Here is a 19,744-nt window from a genome sequence, read left to right on the forward strand (position 1 = left end):
CTGTGAATTTGAAATTAGACCTCAGCCAGGGTGTACTGAGGCAGAAGCCCCAGTGGAGATTTAATGAGGCTATACTGACGTATATGGCAGCTAGGGCCCCCATAGAGGAGGCCATAGTCAACTACTTTCAGGAAAATATTACACGGTATTGACATGTGAACTGTGTGGGATGTGGGGAAAGCAGTCTTTTGGGGGATCATCACTGGGCACTCAGCAGCCTGGGGCAGAACACAAAACCTGCATCGAGCCAACTTGGAGGAGGTAGTCCAAGAGAAAGAGAGAGCAGACGCAATAAAAAGGGATAGGCGTTCACTGCGCAACCTTAGAATAGCTAGTCGGACACTGGAAATTAATATGATGAGGAAGGTGGCACAATCTACACTTAAGACGAATCAACACTTTTACTCTATGGGCAACAAGGTGAATAGGCTGTTAGCAGCTAAGGTTAAGATTAGCGACAACTCGTAACTATATCAGCGCCTTGAGAGATGAAGGGAAATGAGTAATCATGGAAGTAGGGAATCCGATGGTCATAGAAGACTTCTTTCATAGGGTTTCCATCCCCCACCAGGACAATCCTCTCCAGGTTCGGGAATTTATTGAACAGACTCAGCTCCTTCAAATCTCTGATATTATGAGAGCAATATTGGCGAATCCTATAACTGCCGAAGAAGTAACTCAGGCCATACGTTCGCTCCCAGTGGATAACACCCCTGGCCCAGAGGGGCTTACCAACAGATTTTATAAGGCGTTCACAGGCCCTTTAATCCCACATCTCACCAGCCAATTTAACTCTGTCTCCAAATCTGGGCAAGTGACAGACACTATGGCAGAATCCACAACAACACTACTCTTGAAACCGGGAAAAGATCCAGAGATCTGTACCTCATATCGTCCCATAGCCCTCCAGAATACAGACGCTAAACCTTATAGAAAAGTCTTAGCCAAAAGGCTGGGTGAGGTACTCCCTCACCTCATCAATAAGGACCAAACCTGGTTAATTAAAAACAGAGGAGCTCATGACAACATTCGGCGGGTGGTGAACCTAGTGGTGATGGCTTCCAAATTCCGGAGGGTTTGTCACTCCTTTCTCTAGATGCCCGAGCTTTTGATAGCATGTCATGGGATTTCTGCAGGCAGTACTGCCGGTTTATGGTTTTGGGCCTGTCTTTACCAAATGAGTATTGGCAAACTTTCAAATTTCAGCCACTATAATCAGAGTGAATACCACCAAAACAGCATCACTTGTCCTAGATAGAGACACAAGCCAAGGATGCCCCTCATCTTCTTTAATTTTTGCACTGGCTTTGGAACCTTTAGCACAAAAGATCTGGAACAATCCACATATATTAGGCCAAACACATGAGGGTAACACTCAAAGTGGCGTTGTACGCTGATGATATCATATATTTTCTCCAGAAGCCTCTTCTGTCGATCCCGCCTTTGCTGGATCTGCTTGAGAGATTCGATATAGTGTCAAGCTTCCGCATTAACTGTTAACCACCAGAGGTCGGTAGGACTGGCTATCAGGGAACCACCTGAAGCCTGCCTAGCGCTGCAAACAGTCTTTCCTTTCAGATGGGCAGACAAGGAGAAGACATACTTGGAGGTGCACATTGCCAAGTCGTATAAAACCGTTCCGGGAGCTGGAGCTACCATCCCCGCTCTATGGACGGAGACTAAGGCCACCTTGAAAAGATGGGAGATGCAGAAAATGTCGTGGTTAGGTAAGGTTAGTGCAACCAAAATTACAATTTTACAGAGCCTCTGTTTGTCTTTCAAGCACTGCCAATCCTCATCCCCCCGAAAGACACCTGTTAGATTTACAGAAAACAATGGGTCAATTCATTGGGAAAGGGAAAACACCTAGAATCATCCCACGCCATGTACTTGTGAGGGCAAAAGGGATGGGGGAATAGGGGTCCCATCTATACAACGTTATTTCTGGGCAGTGCAGATTACCCCAATGTTGGAATGGGCGCATGAAGATAGGTGTCTGAAGTGGAAGATAATAGAGCAAGGCTGCTCCTGTGACCCTCTAGCCCATTTGAAATTCCTACCGAAATCAGCCAGAACCCCCTTGCTGGAATCCAGCCGGCCTACTCTTACTATTTGGGATAAGGCTTGTAGGTACTTGGGGATTAAAACAGACCTTGGGCCCCTATCGTCTGTACTGCAGAATCCAGATTTCTCACTGTGAATGGTGAGCGGCAATCCTGCACATTGGGAGACACTAGGGACTCTGAGACTTAGGGATATGCATAAAGATGGACAGCCCCTCACATTTATTGAATGCAAGGAGAGGTTTTCCTTACCTGAAGTTGATTGCTTTTGGTATTTTCAGATTACTGGGCAGTGGGCTTCCAATGGTCGTGTCACTCAAGCGGGCTCACGACTTCCCATGGGGATTGAACTCCAAGTCTCAGAGGGCCAGGGACATTGGAAAATCTCTAATTGCTACCGCCCATTGGGAAAAGCCTCGGGGGAGGATAAACTTCCATGTATGATACTCTGGGAAAGGGAATTGTAAACAGAAATCCCAGTAGAGTCTTGGCAGAAAATATGGGCTCAAACCCAAAAAAGCTTGAGGTGCACCCTGTTCAAGGAGTGCTCTATAAAAATATGCTATCGCTGATGCATGGTCCCACAAATACTACATGAGATTTTACCCGAATATTCGGATCGCTGTTGCCATGGGTGTGGACAGTTGGGGACCCTGGCACACATGGGGTGGCTTTGTCCCACAATACAAACGTAGTGGCAAGAAATCCGGTCGAGAATAAAAGAGATCACTGGGTGTTTACTCCCCATGTGTCCCCTTGTCAGGTTATTGCGGGATGTCCCTGAGGATAGTTCTTTTCCTGCATCGGGCCCTACGGCAGAACTTATAACAAAGCTTTTACTGGCAGCTAAACTGAACCGTGCCCGATTTTGGAATACGACTGAAGGGCCAATTCTATCATTTATTTATTTATATTTTTCAAGCGCACAACAGCCCGGGTGCATCGTGGTGCTGTTACATATAAAAAACATTAAACTGGTTACACAGGAAGAAAAGTAGTTACAAGGTAAATTGAATTACAGGAGCATAATGAATACATATACTGGGGTTGCAGACACATATCGTTAAGGTGAGGTTTAATTAAATAGTGTGGTTTTAAGAGATTTACAAAAGGAGTATAGCGAGGGTTCTGCTCTGAGTGAGTTGGGGAGAGCATTTCAGACCTTAGGTGCTATGTAAGGGAAGCCAATGCCAGCGGCTTTGGCTCTTCTTATAGTGGGAACTCTGAGTTGGTTAGCATGGTGGCTTCTTTTAGGGCGGATGGAAGAATTCTTAGTTATGGTTTCTGATAAGTAGGGGGTGCTGTTAGATTGATGCATTAGTGCGTGAGGGTGAGTATTTTTAAATTGATTCTTTCCTTGACTGGGAGCCAGTGTGCATTTCTTCTGGCCTGTGATACATGGTCAAATTTGGGGATGTGTAGTGCAGCGCGGAAGGTGTCCGGACATTTGGTCGAAAGACATTTGGTCGAAAACCAAATGGTTTGAATTTTATTTTTTATTTATATATATATATTTTAGGGTTTCGTTTAGGGAAAAAAAGGCTTTTTTAGAATAAAAAGGGGGTTGGGGTGGAACCCCCCCCCCAAAAAAAAAAAGGTGAAAATACAAAAAAAAAAAAATTCGACCATTTGTCTTTCGACCAAATGGTTTCGACCAAAAGTCCTGTCGACCATTTTTTTTCGACGAAATGTCTGGTAACCAGCGCGGAGAGCATTATTTTGCACTATTTGGAGCCTGTTTAAGTTTTTGGTTAATGTGCCAGCTAGAAGGGCGTTGCAATAGTCCAATCTGGCTCCTATAGTAGCTCTGGCGATGGAGAGGCAGTTGGGTGCGGTAAGGGAGGGTTTTATGACATAGATGAGTTTGGTGGTCAGTGCGGATGCGGAGGAGATGCTGCTGACTTGTCTTGTCATGGAGAGTGTGGCATCTAGGTAGACTCCTAAGGTCTTCACGGCTGAGTAGACAGGTATGTTAGTATTGTCAATGGTCATGTGTGAATATTCGGGGCTTTGTTTGGTTAGAGTTTCGCTGGAGGCTAGGATGATGATCTTGGTTTTATCGCTGTTTAAGCAAAGACCATTAATAGCCATCCAGGTTTGGATAGTGGAATAGATCTTAAGGAGAGCTTCTGTGTCTTGGTCATAGTGAGAGGGGGAGGAGAACTTGAGTATCGTCGGCATAGTTTGTGTAAGCTATGCCGAGAGTGCCCAGTAAGTCGAAGAGTGGTTTGGTGAAGAGGTTGTAGAGGGTCGGTGCGGTGCATGACCATTGTGGGACTCCACAGCTGATGGTGGTGGGGGAAGCGTTGGCCTGGTCTGAGTACACTTTCATGGCACTACCTTCTAGGAAGGAGGTGATCCATGCAGTTGCTTTGTGAGAGAAGTGTGCTGCTTTGATTAGGTGAGAGGTGAGGATGCTGTGGTCCACTAGGTCAAATGCTGCAGAAAGATCGAGCAGTAGTAGAAGGAAAGCAGGTTTGCCCGTGTCCATAATTTTGGTGATTTGATTCTTTAAATCTAGGAGGGCAGTTTCAGTCCCATGGCCTTTACGGAAACCCGATTGTCTTCTGTCTAAGATGGCATGAGTTTCCAGGTAATGTTGGATTTTGTTATGGGAGGCTTTGTCTAAGATTTTGAGGAGGAAGGGGACGGTGGTGATGGGGGAGGAGGGATCAAGGGAATGTTTTTTTTAGGAGCCGGCGTACCCAAGCTTCTTTTAGACATTGTGGTACAGTTCCAGAGGAGAATGAAGCATTGATGAATGCTGTGATGATTGGGGTGAGTGATTCAGTGCACTCTTTGATGATGGTGCGTGGGCAGATATCCCCTTTGCAGGTGGATGGTTTGATGTTTTTGAGAATGTCAGAGTCTTCCGTCTCTGTGACTTCTCTGAAGGCAAAGAGGGTTGTTTGCGAGTGAAGATTGTGAGTGGGAGGCGAGGGAGGATTGGTGTGGGTACTGAGAGCATTACGTTGGGAAGCAATTTTGTCTTGGAGCGTTTTAACTTTATTGGGGATATCATAGTGGTGGGTTAAGATATGGGAAATAATAACTATGGAAAAGCTTACCGCGCATGTTGCAGAGATGATGACTCGATTCTCTCGAACCTCGGCCTCTCTTTCCTTGAATTTTTGCAGGACAAGGAACATATGTTTTTCAGACCGCAAACCGTGAAGCACTTGTTCCAAGGTTGATGTGGAGGGCACGAAGGAAAACCCTGAGGAGGATGGGAATGTTGGAGAGGGGAAAAAAGGCTTGAAACACTGCTTGAGATATGGGAAGACATTGGGACACTAGTGGAACCACTGTTTATTAATTAATTTGTTGTTAATTTTCTTATTATTTGGGAATTTGGAAATGGAATCAAAATTAAGTTTCCAGGTTTGTATTTGAATGTTATACGGCTGTTGAACTATGGCGATGTTCATTGAGACTTCAATAAAAAGAATACAAAAACTTGAAGAAAAAAGAGATTTGTATTTGTAACACCTTGGTGGGTACAATACACATCTTGGTGGTGTAGTGAGCTTGTGGGATCCCACTCCTTCCTCCCACTGGGAGGCCCATTGGGTAGCACCCAGATCAACCAAGTCACTAGCTGATTTCCCCTTCTGACATAAGATGGGGAGTTCTCACAACCCAATAAAGTTACTAAATACATTTCAGATACTTCTTGTGCTGATGTCTACAATGTTTTGTGTGGAAGTGAACAGAAGCTACCTGCGCTGGTCTAGAGAAAAGGCAGATTCTGGTTCTGTTTGATGAAGTGCGTGCTGGATGAAGTTGGAATGGAATCCCATACCTAGAATGTATCCTTACTAAGAACAAACTTAACCAAGTAACCTGTTCTCTGGGATAGTTACCACTCAGGAGGGTCTATAACCATATTTTACTGTACCTGTCATCATGGAGGAGAAATATCCATTTGTAGGTCAGTCTGGTGCTGCCCACAATAGCAGTTTGTGGTACAGTTGTTTGTGAAGGGGAATACCCCAGAGAGAGATCTCCTAGTGAATAGTGTTGGTTTAACGTGAAAATCGAAGGCCTGTTACTATATGAAGGTGTCCTTAATCAGAACTGGTCCAGAGCAATTTGCAGAGCAAAAACAGGTTGGTACAGTCCAAAAAGTAGGATGAAATGGGGAACCCCCTTTAAGCAGAGAGATTCAATATGGGGAATTGAGTGTCTTTCCTAATGTAACTTGAGGGATAGATGTCTCCAAATGCAAGCATGCTGCTTATCCTAGAATGGGTCACCTGATCTTGGAGGAAGGTGTGATCGCTTACAGGATGAATAAGGAATGCTGTGTGTATACATTGGCCGAATGCTGTATGTATACATTGGCCATATCTTTCGGAGAAGCCAGAGCCCAATGTAGTTCTTCAAGCTCTGTTGGATCTGGGGGCTTGTTTTAAGACCATTTCTCAACTGTGCAAAGCGCTGAAAACCACTGAGACACCAGTTAATGTGAAAACCAAAGATAGGTGGAATCATCACTTAAGGTCAATATTATTAAATGCATAGAGGTAGTGAAGTGGAATCAGGATTTCGGGGTAATATTGTCCAATGCACAGTGAGCAAGGCATGCATACTAATTAAAGGCATTAGTAAAAATTGTACATTTAAATTGATCCAAATGAATTGTCTCCGCCATATATACCACTACATGCATTTGATAATGTCACCCTGGTGGGATGTTTTAGGTGTCTAAGTACAGACCCTACCTTTATATACAGAATTTGAGAATGCCCCAATATTTTTGAGGCAAAGCGATAGAGCTAGTCCCACAGATTACAGGGAGGAGGGGATTAAATGGGCCAATGTCCTACATATTAGACTTAGTGAACTGGTGGAAAGGGGAGAAGGAAAAAAGAATTGCACAAATGTGGAAGTTCAGCACAGATCCAACATATTAGACCTGGGTAACGGATCCAATATTATTGGCTAAGGCTAAACTGTGGATTCTGGGGAAGCTGAGAAGGTTGGACCAAGGAGGTATCACGGCCCGAGTGGGGCATCCCATTCAGTACACTTCAGTTCCGACTGGACACATATCGTCTTAGAATAATTAAAGAAATGGAAGGTGGAGATAATAGTCACATTAGAGGGTGGATTTTTATTGCAGATGATGCCTATGAGAATTGTAAATGAAGGTGAAGGCCCTGACCAATTAGCTATAATGGCGAGAGAATGGAATTCTAATGAATCCGCAGGTTGCACGTCGTTGTTACATTATACATTATGAACTAATAGGGACCTATATTTACTGTCTCACTAGTGAATGATGGGTATTGAACATAAAGGGAGGAAGAGGGAAATTGGTGCTAATTTGAAGTATCCGTATGCAACCATAAAGCAAACTGTTTACTAGAAGAATACGTTGACTACTATTGACATTCAAATTATCTACAAGCAATAATTAATAGGACACTTTGTGAGATGGAGCAGCTGCAAAGTAATAGAGAAGATGTGGCACTGTGACAATTGCATTTCTTCAACATATGCATTACCATATCGATTTATTTGTATTATGGGACTGAAATCCTGTTTCAAATAGAAGTAAAACTGCCAGTATCAGGATGCAAAGACACAAACTGTCTTTACTGTATGCCAGACAACATTTCACCATTAAGCTCAGATCACTTGGAGGGCAATACATAATGTCCTGAAAGGCAGCATCCCGGCCACGGACCATATGTTGTGCACCAGTGTGATGGGTACAAAGTATTACGTTTGTCTTCAAACTATAGAGATCTTTCCACATTTTGCTCTTCAAAACAAGTCTATATTCTTAAAATAGTGATAGTGCTGCTAATTATTGTTTATTATTTTCTGTAATGTATGGGACATTAACAGCCTAGGTGGTAGACAACTGTAAGAAATAGCTGGTTTCTAAATTACATATGATTGTGTGCATACACATTTTTTGACCTTGAAAACTGTCAATAACATGTTTTTTATGTGTTCAAATCTCTGCAAACATCTATTGGGATTGTTGCTTGATTTTAAACTTTGCTAACTGACAGAATAAGACATTTCACCTGTAGTGAAGATGGGGGCAGAAAGTCTCTTCCTTGTGAAGGAAAGGGATGGTGATTACCTTGAAAGCTACATTTTCCTCAGAGACAAGGAGATAAAGAATAGGGGTGTATTAGGTAGGAGAAAAAGACTACAAATTCTAACAATCGGATATCGCCCCACTTGGTCATCTTTGGGGGGGATGCTCCATTGAAGCACAAGGTCGGCTCCTTCCAACAGAAGGGGGTCATCCTGGAAAGGCGATGAGGTGGCAGGGAGCGCCACCCTTACTCTGGTAAAGTGACAGAAGAACACGGTTAGGCTAACATTGAGCGGTGTGTCCTACAATTCAGATTTGCTTTGTATAGCCTTCCACAAACAACTTATAAAGACACTAACCAAGGGAGAACGATTTGATCCAAGAGCAATGAGCCGTTTGTACTGTACTCCAAAATCGGAAGGTAGAACACACTGAGCGGTCATTCCTTTAAGCTCAAGATCTCACCCCTGGAAAAGGAATCTGAAATGGTTAGTGCCTAAAAAGCAGCATTTATTAGTGGCCGCAAATGAAACTCCCGGCTTGTCAAATCTAAAATTGCTCATATACATTTTGTTGCAGTGTTTTTAGAATCATTTGAGCGGGTGCCTTTTATTAATGACTAAACATTTGATGGATTTCTGTATTCATTTTGTAGATTTATTAACCTTTACAATTCACCACAAAAGGTAGGGTGTTACTGTTGGGTATTAAAGGGCATCCATAGCCTCACTGAAAATTAGTTAAGCTCGCAAGATGAAACACCACATATTAAGCATAAACTATTATGACCACAAAAATAAATTCCTTGTAAGAATGTGAGCAGATACAAAATGAAGTTTCCAGAGCAGTCAAAAACACCACAGCATAATTCAAACAAAGATACCATATTTTCCACCGAAAGAAGTAACCCTACAGAAATAACTGTACAATGCTCCATGCAGAACTGAGAAAGAGGCAATGCAGTGATGTGATCTATGGCTAAATAAAAACATTGGCATACTTATCTTTTGACACTCTCTCAACCCCAATACCGATAGACCCCAAAACAACCAAGAACGTACCACAGAATTAAGAGGAAAATCAACTCCAATGAGAGAAGCCATCAGCGGTGCAACATCAGCCTGAAAAATAAAACACCCATGCATGATGTTCAGTATACATGTATTACATCTTAAATCAGGCTTCTTCACTAAATAGCAAATCAATATATTGAACATCGAGCAGGGAATAACCTGAACGAATGAGCCACTAGACATTATTTTTTGTAAACTTTTTATAAATGTATATTGCGCAGGTCATGGACACGTGGGCTTAAGGGCGCAACGTGACAAACAGACATATACCAAATATAAGCATGAGGATAGTAGCCATATTACAGCAAGTAGAAGGGCAATTAAGCGAACAGGAGTGTGTTTAGTTTCTTTTTAATAACTTCTGTAGACTCAATGCCCCTTAATCGACTCAATGCCCCTTAATTCCAGAGGCAGATCATTCCATGCCTTAGGCCGGGGCTGCAATGTGAAAGGCACCCTTTGAGGCCTTCATCGTCCTACACATAGGAATTGCCAAAAACTCCTGATCGCTAGATCTAAGCGATCTTCCATGAGTTTTTTTTTGCTAAAAGATCCTGAAGGTATGCAGTAATTACCAGTAGCCGAAACAGGATCCTTGACTCAACCGGCAGCCAGTGCAGGGCTCGTCTAGCCACTGATGCATGATCTCTGCTGGCATGTCCCATGACTACTCTCACTACCCCGTTCTGTGTGACCTGCAAATTCTTACAAACTGTTTTATTAATCCCCACCAGTAGGCTAGAGCAATAGTCAATCTTGGCCCCTACAATTGCTCTCGCAATAGTTTCTGCATTGGCTTGGGTGAGAAAAGGCCGCAGGTGAGCCAGAAGTTTAATATAATAGGCGGATGCCGACACCAAATTCGCAACATGAGCCCTCATGTTGAGGTGCTGATCGAAGATGACGCCTAATGTTTTGACCTTCTTGAGGGGGATTATTTTTGAGGCCCCAGTATGAAAACTCTCATATGCCGGCCCAAGTTTCTGTATCATGTGGGGAGCGGGGGGGGGGGGGGGTCCAAAAATCAATAGCTCAGTTTTGTTCTTGTTCAGGGATAGGCTGTTTTGAACCATCCAATTCTCTATTAAAGCATATATCCTATTCAACTGAGCTTCGTCAATGTCATGAATCCCAGTGATGGGGATGACAAACTGCGTGTCGTCCGCACGCATAGTTTGTAAATACCACCCCCTCTTGTGCTAGTAGGGCAAAAAACGGTTCTGTAAAAATATTGTACAGACATGGCAATATACAAGAACCCTACGGTACACCACATTTTAAAACTATGGGCATCGCTGGTGTCTCCTTGTAATATACTCTGCTATCTCGGTTGCAGAGGGAAAATGAAATCCACTGAGATGCTGCCGGTGTAAAATTTGCGACGTCTCTCAACCTGGTGACCATGATGGAGTGGTCCACCATGTCGAAAGCTGCCGACAAATCCAGAAGTATCAGCATGGATGCCTTATTCTTGTTCATACGGTCCAAGAGCCTGGCCTTCAATTCAAGCAGTGCCGTCTCTGTTCCATACCCCTGCCTGAATCCACATTGATGGTCATTGAGAACAGGGAAATTTGCACATAAACCACCCGGTCTAGAATTTTTAACAGGATAGGGGTATTAGTAATCGGCTGTAATTATTCAGGCAGTCTACGGGTGGTCCAGGTTTCTTGAGAATTGGAGTTACCCATGCTTTTTTTTTTAATCCTGGGGCACTGAGCCCTCAGTGAAAGATAGTTTGACAAACTTGCAAAGAGCTAACAGTGTTGGTGAGCACAATTTTATAATGATAGCCGTACAGGGGTCACCTTTGCATTTTGTAGCCTTCAGCTGATCCTCTTTAACAGCCAATTCAGCTGTCGTAAAGGCAGAGAAGCTGAATTGCGGCATAGAGTGGCATCTAACATGAGTCCCAATAGGATTTTCTCCTTGAACACTGGAAAGGCTCCTTATTTAAGGCAATATCAACCCTAATCACATTTAGCTTGCCCGGCACGGCGTCCTGAATCTCTGTACACAAGGCAGCATCCTTAACCAAAAGTTCTGAGTCAGGGGAGTGCGTGATTTCTTGTTCTTTAACAATCTTAAAGCGCTCTCTTGCGTCTGAGTGTGCATTCGGAATTCTGGAGTCGAAAAAAATCATTTTGCCAGCTATTATCGCAAGCATATAATCTTTGGCAGCTAATTTTTAGGCTGACACTGCTGAAGGGGTGGAATTAAATGTCCATTTATAAAAAAGTTTAAGAGTTGATGATTTAAGATTTTTTAGTTCCGGGGAGAACCATAGATAGTTTTTTCTCCCTTCCTTATGTATTCTCTTTTTTTGTGGGGCTAGAGAATTAGTGATGACATCAAGGTTAAAGGGGAGAGTCATTGACAGTTCATCGGAAGATTTCAAATCCGAGAGGTTGGCCAATGGGCTTAGAAGGGGTTCTGCGCGTTCCAGCCTAATGTTCTTAAAATTTATAACCAGCACTCCCAGTGACTTTCCATCTTTCACTTTTTTCTGGGAAATTTAGCCTGCACAGTGAATTCTACAAAGAAGTGGTCAGACCATGGACAAGGTGACACCAGAAAATCCTTAGTATCAATCCTGTGAGTAGCAACCCAATCTAAGATGTGCCCCAAACAATGGGTAGGTGAGTGTACTTTTTGATTTAAGCCCATGTCGGATACGGCCAGCTGGAGATCTAAGGCTATGTTATCCTCTTCATGCCCCAACCAGAAATGTAGATAACCTTTTGCTCAGCCTCCCACTTTGACGCTAGATAGAAAAACTGTTTTGCCTGGGTTTTTCCAGGGGGGTGTTAGGGAGAATTCTCTGTAAAGGCTAATTTCCCAAACCTAGTGAATCCCCCAGCAGCTTTGCTGGATTTTTTGGGGTTTATTTTTTTTCTCCTGCTAAGAGTGAGACTCTTTTTCTCCCACTCTTAGACATGATTTGAGGTGTTCCTTTGACTTTGTATGTGTTCTATGGGCTATGGGTCCTTTAACCCATAGGGTTTCATGTGTTTTTGATATGTGGGTTACACAGCACCCTCCGTGCAGTAACCCTGGGGTGTTGTAGCGACCCCCAAACATAGACTCCATACCCTGGGACTGACTACTGTCTCCCAGGGCATGTAAAGTCACCATTGGCTTTACTAGTCTTAAATTGTGAACAGAACCAGTACAAACCATCATATTGTGGACGTACTGGTGGGGGCAATTCGATTGCCCTGGGGTCTGTTGCTCGAGGGGGCACTGTCCAGTCCCCCCCGACCGAGTTTTGGCTGGTGGCAGTGGATACTACTTTTTATATTCGACCGCAAATATATTCCTATGGGATTTTCCCATTGTTCGAGGCTACCACTTTTTAATATAGCCTCAAACATACCGCCGGTTTATTAAATTAATATAAATTCACTGGTTGGTATTTTTTGCCGAAACTTGGTTCCAAAATGGCGTTTGTGTTCGCTTCTGTGACTCCAACCCAAGTCGAGCCCTTTGTTCCACTTTTTGGCGGGCTTCTCCACAGAAGCCTCCAAAAGTGGTGCCACTCTGTTGTGGTACCTCAGGGGGTGTAGGAGGGAGTTTAGACACCCTGGACTGAGTTGCCTCGGCAACTCAAATCGCACTCTTGTGTGATTGGCCCAAGTGGTGAGCTGCCCGGCTCACCACTTAGCATGTTTGAGTGACAGCTAGGCTGAATGAATGGGGGTTTTCTGCATAAAAGCAGGGCTTTGGGGACTGGAACTTCAGAAGTTGCCACAAGACCTAAAGAATCCAATGAGGGAGAAGCCGAGCTGACCTGCAACGACGACACCACCGGTGGAGCCCTGCTGAACCGTCTCACCACTTTTCCCGGCGACAGAGGAGATCTCCAGTCCGGAGAGTCTTCTTCCTTTGACTGGTGGGGATAACCAGTTTGCCCGTCTTTTCACCTTCCTGGACCATCTTGTGGCCGCTTTGCCTGTGCCAAGCACCCCGGCAACCGGAACACCACGGTTTACCACTACCGCAAAGAAAAGGGTAGTACCTTGTAACCGGAAAATTCCGCGGCTGGTTTCTTCCCTGGCAGTGTAGCGACCTTCATCTTTCCTCCAGGTCGAGACCTCCTCTTCCTCTGGACGAAACACCGACTTGCACTCGCTGGCAGGAACAACTGCCCCCGCTGGAGCGTTCTTCCCATTTCAGGTACTGTGTCCCGCCTGGCTTCCCTTGCGACAGATCGTTCTGGATGACAGTAAACCCTCGACTTTCTAACCTGGGTTAGCCTGGGGCCTGTTAACTAACTTTTTCTGACTTAATCTCAAACTTTTATGAACTATCTACAAAGACTCTTTGGGCATAACCCCACTGTGTGACCCTGGACATAACCCCACTGTGTGACCCTGGACACATTTCGCTTGCTCTCTCTAAGAGTAAGTAATCAGGGTTGTATATATATATAATAGTGACTGTGTGTTGAATTTACTTACCTCTTTTTGTGCTAGTGTAATTTACAAGTGTGTCTTTAAATAAATAATTATATAGTTTTACACCAAAGCTCTGGTCAGTGTTTGCTTGTGCTACTGTATATCTGTACCTATTGTGTATACTCTATATACTGCCTAACTCATCTTGAGAGGGGTCTGACTGCTCAGCCACAGCTACCAGGTAAATCTGGGTGGTACAGACTGCTACCAATTGGGTTTACTGTCAACCACCTGTAGTCCTAAATCTTTTGCAGTGGTCCCTAAGGGAACTGCGCAGGTTTCTGCCTAACAGGGGGTAAGACAGACCTGGATTGAAAATCATCTGTTTTTATGAAAAGGTACAAAAAGTGGCTATAGTATTTTGTATTTACTATTTTTTCCATTCTCATATTTGAATTCCCTTTTATTCATAACTAGCAAAAAGTACCCGTTCTCCAAATGGGTTCTGTAGACAGACATGACATTGCTCTCACCAATTGTTGAAAATCAGTGATCCTGTAGGTCGCTGTCCCGATTCGCTTGACGTGCTTTGCACCGTGAAGCAAACTGCTTCGAGAAGGGGCACGTGTGGCTGGCTGACCTAGCCGGAGCAGACGCTGGGGGGAGGCTAGAGTTGGTGTGCTGCTGCATATTGGGACCTTCTGCGCTCTCTACCAACCTGTTGCCTCACCGAGGCGTGGTGCAGTTTGTTGCAGTGCACTGTGGTGCAAATACTGTACATCCTAGGGCCTTGAAATGTGGCGTTGGAGGTCCAATAGGGACCTCCAGTTTTCTTCCTCGTATCGAGACCGGTCCTTTTCACGACCACATTGATGTTTCGCTGATTTCAGGCAACCGCCTCATGTGTGAAGGTGCTGAAATCTAGGGAAAGGGGTGGGGTATCGAAATGTCATGTAGCCAGTAATGTCTGGAGGGTCCCAACAGGTAACGGGACTCTGGAGTGCCTGACACAAGCCAGAGAGGGTGAACTCACAATGGTGCAGGTATTGAGGGCACTGACAGACTCCAGAGAGAGAGCATGGAAGATAAGATCGGCCAGGTGGGTGTCGAGGTAACTCTGCACAGAACAGATTTGAGGGCGGTGTCGGAAAGAGTGGCGGAAGCTGAGGAAAGGATGAGCCACTTGGAGGACATGGTGAAATCGCTACACACGCATGTGCAGGGGCTCCAGGCAAGGTCTTGCATATTGGAAGAGAGAGCGGGGGAGAGATCCCAAAGGATATATATCAAGGTTTTGGAGCTCCCTGAGGGTGTTGAAGGGCCGGAGATGGATATGTACCTGGAGGAATGGATAAGAGAGGGCCTGCAGCCGAAGGGCCTTACTAACCTTTTCGCACTCGAAAGAGCTCATAAAGTCCCTGGCAGACTTCCACCGCCAACTGCGGCGGTGGCTAAACTTTTCAATTTCAGAGACATTATACTACAGGTTTCCAAGTCCAGAGGCCCGGTCAAGGTGGGAAGTGCTAACGGGATTTTTTCCATGGGCTACTCCTTACAGGTACAGAGGGCGACGAGGTCCTTTGAGGTCAAGAGACACCTGCGCAACCATCAGGTGAAATGTATGCTGATGATCCTGGCAAAACTAGTTATGGTGGGCGAGAGATCCTGGAGGTTTCAGGAGCCATGAGAGGTCTGGGAATGGATGGAGAGTAGAGGTCTCAGGACCTCGTGTCCCCTAGGAAGGAAGAGACAGCCAAGTGGTGAAAGGGTCGGGAAAGGGGACACGCCAAGAGAGAGGAATGGTGTAACCCCCTGGGAGAACCAAACAAATACAGGATCAAAGGGGGCGGGGCAGATGGGACACTTTGCAGAGCGGAGCCAGGGCCTGTGCAGCAGGAAGACCAGCAGGGAAGATCCATGGCAGGGGGAGCAGAAAGAGATGTGGGGGACTGAGATCCGTGACAGAGGCTTCAGTAGCACGCAGGAAAGAGGTCTCCAGGACTGGAGGCAGTGCTTGCACACTGTGATGGTGCCTCGAGTTGCTAACTTTAAGTTGACGGTGTGGGGTGGGGGTATTGGAGCTGGATAGCAGTTTAGGAGAAGCAGTGTTTGCAAGAGGGTTGGGAGGGAACGGCAGAGGTTGGAGGTTTGCATCCAGGGATGGGGGGGATAATTGGGAGAGTTGTCGGGGATTGGGTCGACAGATATTCCGTTGTTGGGGAGTAAGTATGGGATGGGGAGTATGGGGAAGAATAGGGGCTGCTACAGGGAGTTGGGGGAAGCTTGGTTATCAGCACAGCTTCACAAACAGGGCAGGGGGAGACGTGAGAGATTGGTTAAAAAGAGGATAGGAGAGGAACAAAAAGTGGAGTTACAGGTATGGATAGTGGAGGTACGATAAAGTGTATCTCCTGGAACATAAATGGGTTGTACGATAAATTCAAGTGGAGTGCAATGTTCCAATACTTAAAGCGGCACAAGCAGGACGTGGTGTTACTTCGGGAGACCCATCTTCTGGGGGACACATGCACAATACTGGGACAGGCCATATATGCGCGTTGCTCATGCAGGATTTACTAGGGAATCCAGGGGGATGGGCATACTTTTTTTTAACTATTTATTTTTTATTTTTTACAAACAAAGCAACTGTAAAAACCAAACAGTGATCATCAAACGTAGTTCCAAGAATCATACACAGATACACAATATCTCCACTGTCTCCCCGTTACCCTCCCCCCAACTCAAGCCTACTCCGCCTCACCATCTGCCATCGCACTATCTGAGGGTACCCTCCCCGCCCCACTCACAGAGGAATCTTCACCTCCTAGGCAGGTCTGGGCGGGCCCATACAGTGTGGCCACAAGGTGTCTCCAGCCCATCAATGTGTCTGCTGCTTCATTCCCCTCTCTGCTAACAGCTTTGCTCCACACCACCTTTCGGCTTCCGCACACTTCTGGAGGTCATGCCACCAGACTTCCACCCTTGGTGTATTGTTTGCTTTCCATCCCAATGTGATTCTGCGCTTGGCCAGTATGTAGGCCAAGTCTGAGTTTTCTCACATGTTTCATCTTGCCCGGCCTAGAGAATCCCCCCACCATGCACGCCCACAGAGATTCCACCTCCAGTTTAATCCATTTCTCAGTCAAAGGGTGGGCTGCCTCCCCGCAGAATATCTTAATTTCCGGGCACGCCTAGAACATATGTATCATCCCTGCGTTTATTTCCCCACATTTGGGGCATGTGTGGACTCCTGCATTCTTGAACCGAGCGTTCCTCCGAGGGGTCATATTCGCCCTGTGGGTAATATTCAACTGGATTTGTTGCAACCTCGCGTTCCCGGACACTTTTTTGTGGTACCTCTGGACCTTCACCCACAACCCATCGCTCATAGGTTCTCCGGCTTTGTTTTCCCAGTCCTGTCTCAGTTGGAGCACCTCCTTTCCCACCCTTGACATCAGCAGGTCATATATTCGGGAGACCTCATGTCCTCTATCTGAAATGTCATAAATCGTTTCTATGACCGTGTCGGGCTGACTCTCTAGCACTATTATCGACCATGTATCTTTCACCCTCCGCACCAATCTAGTGTAAGTGATATACTGTCCCGGGTGTAGACCGGTTTCCTCTGCCAGTGTGTCAAAGTCTGCCGCCTTCCCATCTCGCCATACATCCCCCAGCGTTACTATGCCAACCGGTTCCCAATGCTTATGGATTATTTTCCTTAATTGCTCGTCCACTCCAGTCAGTGCCACTAGCGGCATTTGTGAGGAACATGGGGTCGGGTTCTCCATAACCTGGCAAGCCTTACACCACATCCGACCTCCCAAATCTAACATCTTGAGCACCCCACTTGCTGTGATTTCGGTAGCCATATCCACTCTTTTAGGCAAAATGCAACACATTCAGCCCTTAACAATCTGGACTCCGAGATTGGGTCTTCTGATAACCATTTAGCCACGTATTTTAATTGGCTGGCCAAATAGTACACCTCGAAGTTGGATAATTTAATGCACCCTTGATGATACACGTTTTGCCGTTTCCACAGTGCTATTCTGTTCCTAGTGTTATGCCATATGAACCCTCTACATATACTTTGGATCTTAGCAAAGAATCGCTTGGGTATCATATATGGTATATTCCCAAAAAAGAGCAATAGACTAGGGAGTACCACCATCTTCAATAATGCCACTCTCCCCATCATGGCCAGAGGGAGCTTAGCCCAGAACCTCATACTGTTTTCAATGTTAGCCACCGCCTTCTCTGTATTATGTTTGTATTCGGCCTCAACCGCATGATAAACACCAATCCCCAGGTATCTGAAGGTCCTAGTCTCCCATTGTATTTGTAATATTGGTAGTTCATCCCATGGAATCCCTACAAATGTACCCAGGGGAAAGACACATGATTTCCGAGGATTCACTGTTATGCCAGAGAGCACCGCATATCGCTCCATAACTTCCAAAATATACTGTAGGTTCTCTTCAGGATATTTTAGGTATAGCAGCATATCGTCAGCATATATCGACACCAGGTGTAGCCCCCCCCCTTAGTGCTGATCCCCACCTCTCCGTATTGCTGCCTTAATTATATCGCTAGGGGTTCTAGTGCTAAAATTAACAGCATCAGGGACCACAGGCATCCCTGTCTAATGCCCCTACTGAGCTGCCATCGTTCTGAGATGGTCGCTCCCATCTTGACCGTAGCCAGTGGTGCACTATACAGCAGTTGCACCCACTTCAAGTACGTGGTCCCAATCCCATATTACTTCAAAGCTGCTAAAAGTCGAAGGCCTCCACTGCATCTAGTGAGATTATTGCGACCTCTTGTGTGTCTCTCCCAGTCTGTTCCATGACATGATGGAGCCTTCTGAGGTTGTCTGATATACTTCTATTCGGAAGTTACCCAGTCTGATCAGGATGAATACGTTTACTGATAACCAGTCTCAGCCTATTCGCTAGCACAGCCGTGAATATCTTACTGTCTTGATTCAGCATGGATAGCGGTCTGTACGAGCCGCAGTCCATGATTGGCTTGTTAGGCTTAATGAGGGGGTAATGATTGCCTCCCTCAGAGATTCCGGCAGCATTCCCTTATCTAACACTTCATTTAGCATAGCTAATACCGGGGGAGCAACTTCACCTTGTATGTTTTGTAGAACTCACTGGGGAGTCCGTCTGCTCCCAGAGCCTTACTGGTGGGTAAAAGCTTGATCACTGCTTCTAGTTCCTCTAACGTAATTGGAGCCTCTATGTTCTCCCTCTCCACTGTCCCTAGATTAGGAAGGCCAATGTCCTCCAATGTTTCTGTAACCTCAGTCTCTTCTCCCCCTTCAACATCCCTGTACAGTTGCTGATAAAACTCTAGAAACCCATTGTTCACTCCCTCATTAGTATCAAGTAATTGTCCATTCATTCCCCGTATTGCTCTGATTGTTTGTCTGGGTGTCTCACTCTTATATAGCCAGGCTAACAGCCTACCCGGTTTATCACCCCCGAGTGCTGTCTCTCTATGTATTTTGTATAATTCAGGTTACATAATCTCACCCAATACTCCCCACAATCTTGGTGCAATTGTCGTATGGTTTCCATCTCCTCAGGGGTTTGCCCATCTCTATGCATAATTTTTTCTATTTGCTCCTCTGCTTCTTGCAGATTCCATATTATCCCACCATGCAGACCTTTGGATTTAGCATTTGCCGCTCCCCTCACCACCACCTTAAAAGCCTCCCACAGTGTACCAGCTGATTCTACGCTCCCGGTGTTATGTTCAAAGTATTCCTCAATTTCTTTTCTCAAGTCCCCTCTAAACACTGTGGGCCTCATTACACGGTAGGCGGTAACCATGGCGCTATTAGCGCCATGGTTGCCGCCGGTATTTTACCATGTCCGCCTTGGTGGATGGCGGAATTACCGCCCTACTCCAAGGTGAGCGGGGGCGGTAATTCCCCATTCACCAAGGCACTCCCCCATTCCCATTTTTGCCCCCATAGGGCTCAATGGAAATGGGGAAGGCGCTAATTAAGGTACCGCAAATTGCAGTACCGTAATTAGCACCAAGGTCCCTTTGCGGCACCCTACTTTAACGGCTGGTAAAACCAGCCGTTAAGGTCGGGTCCCGCAAAGGGAACTCGTAGTAAGGTGGTAAGGGTTTACC

General features: G+C 45.5%; 1 protein-coding gene across 3 annotated transcripts in view; it reads right to left on the minus strand.

Annotated features, from left to right (window-relative positions):
* PIGN (phosphatidylinositol glycan anchor biosynthesis class N) overlaps positions 1-19,744 on the minus strand; it is a 1,975,532-nt gene that overhangs the window by 1,511,681 nt on the left and 444,107 nt on the right. For all 3 annotated transcript variants that reach the window (XM_069613664.1, XM_069613662.1, XM_069613663.1), the window contains one exon: positions 9,183-9,242. In XM_069613664.1, the coding sequence (XP_069469765.1) occupies positions 9,183-9,242 (60 nt within the window). The remainder of the gene's footprint in view (positions 1-9,182; positions 9,243-19,744) is intronic.

This window comes from Ambystoma mexicanum, chromosome 5p, assembly GCF_040938575.1.
Source record: "Ambystoma mexicanum isolate Mex_15411 chromosome 5p, UKY_AmexF1_1, whole genome shotgun sequence".
NCBI lineage: Eukaryota > Metazoa > Chordata > Amphibia > Caudata > Ambystomatidae > Ambystoma > Ambystoma mexicanum.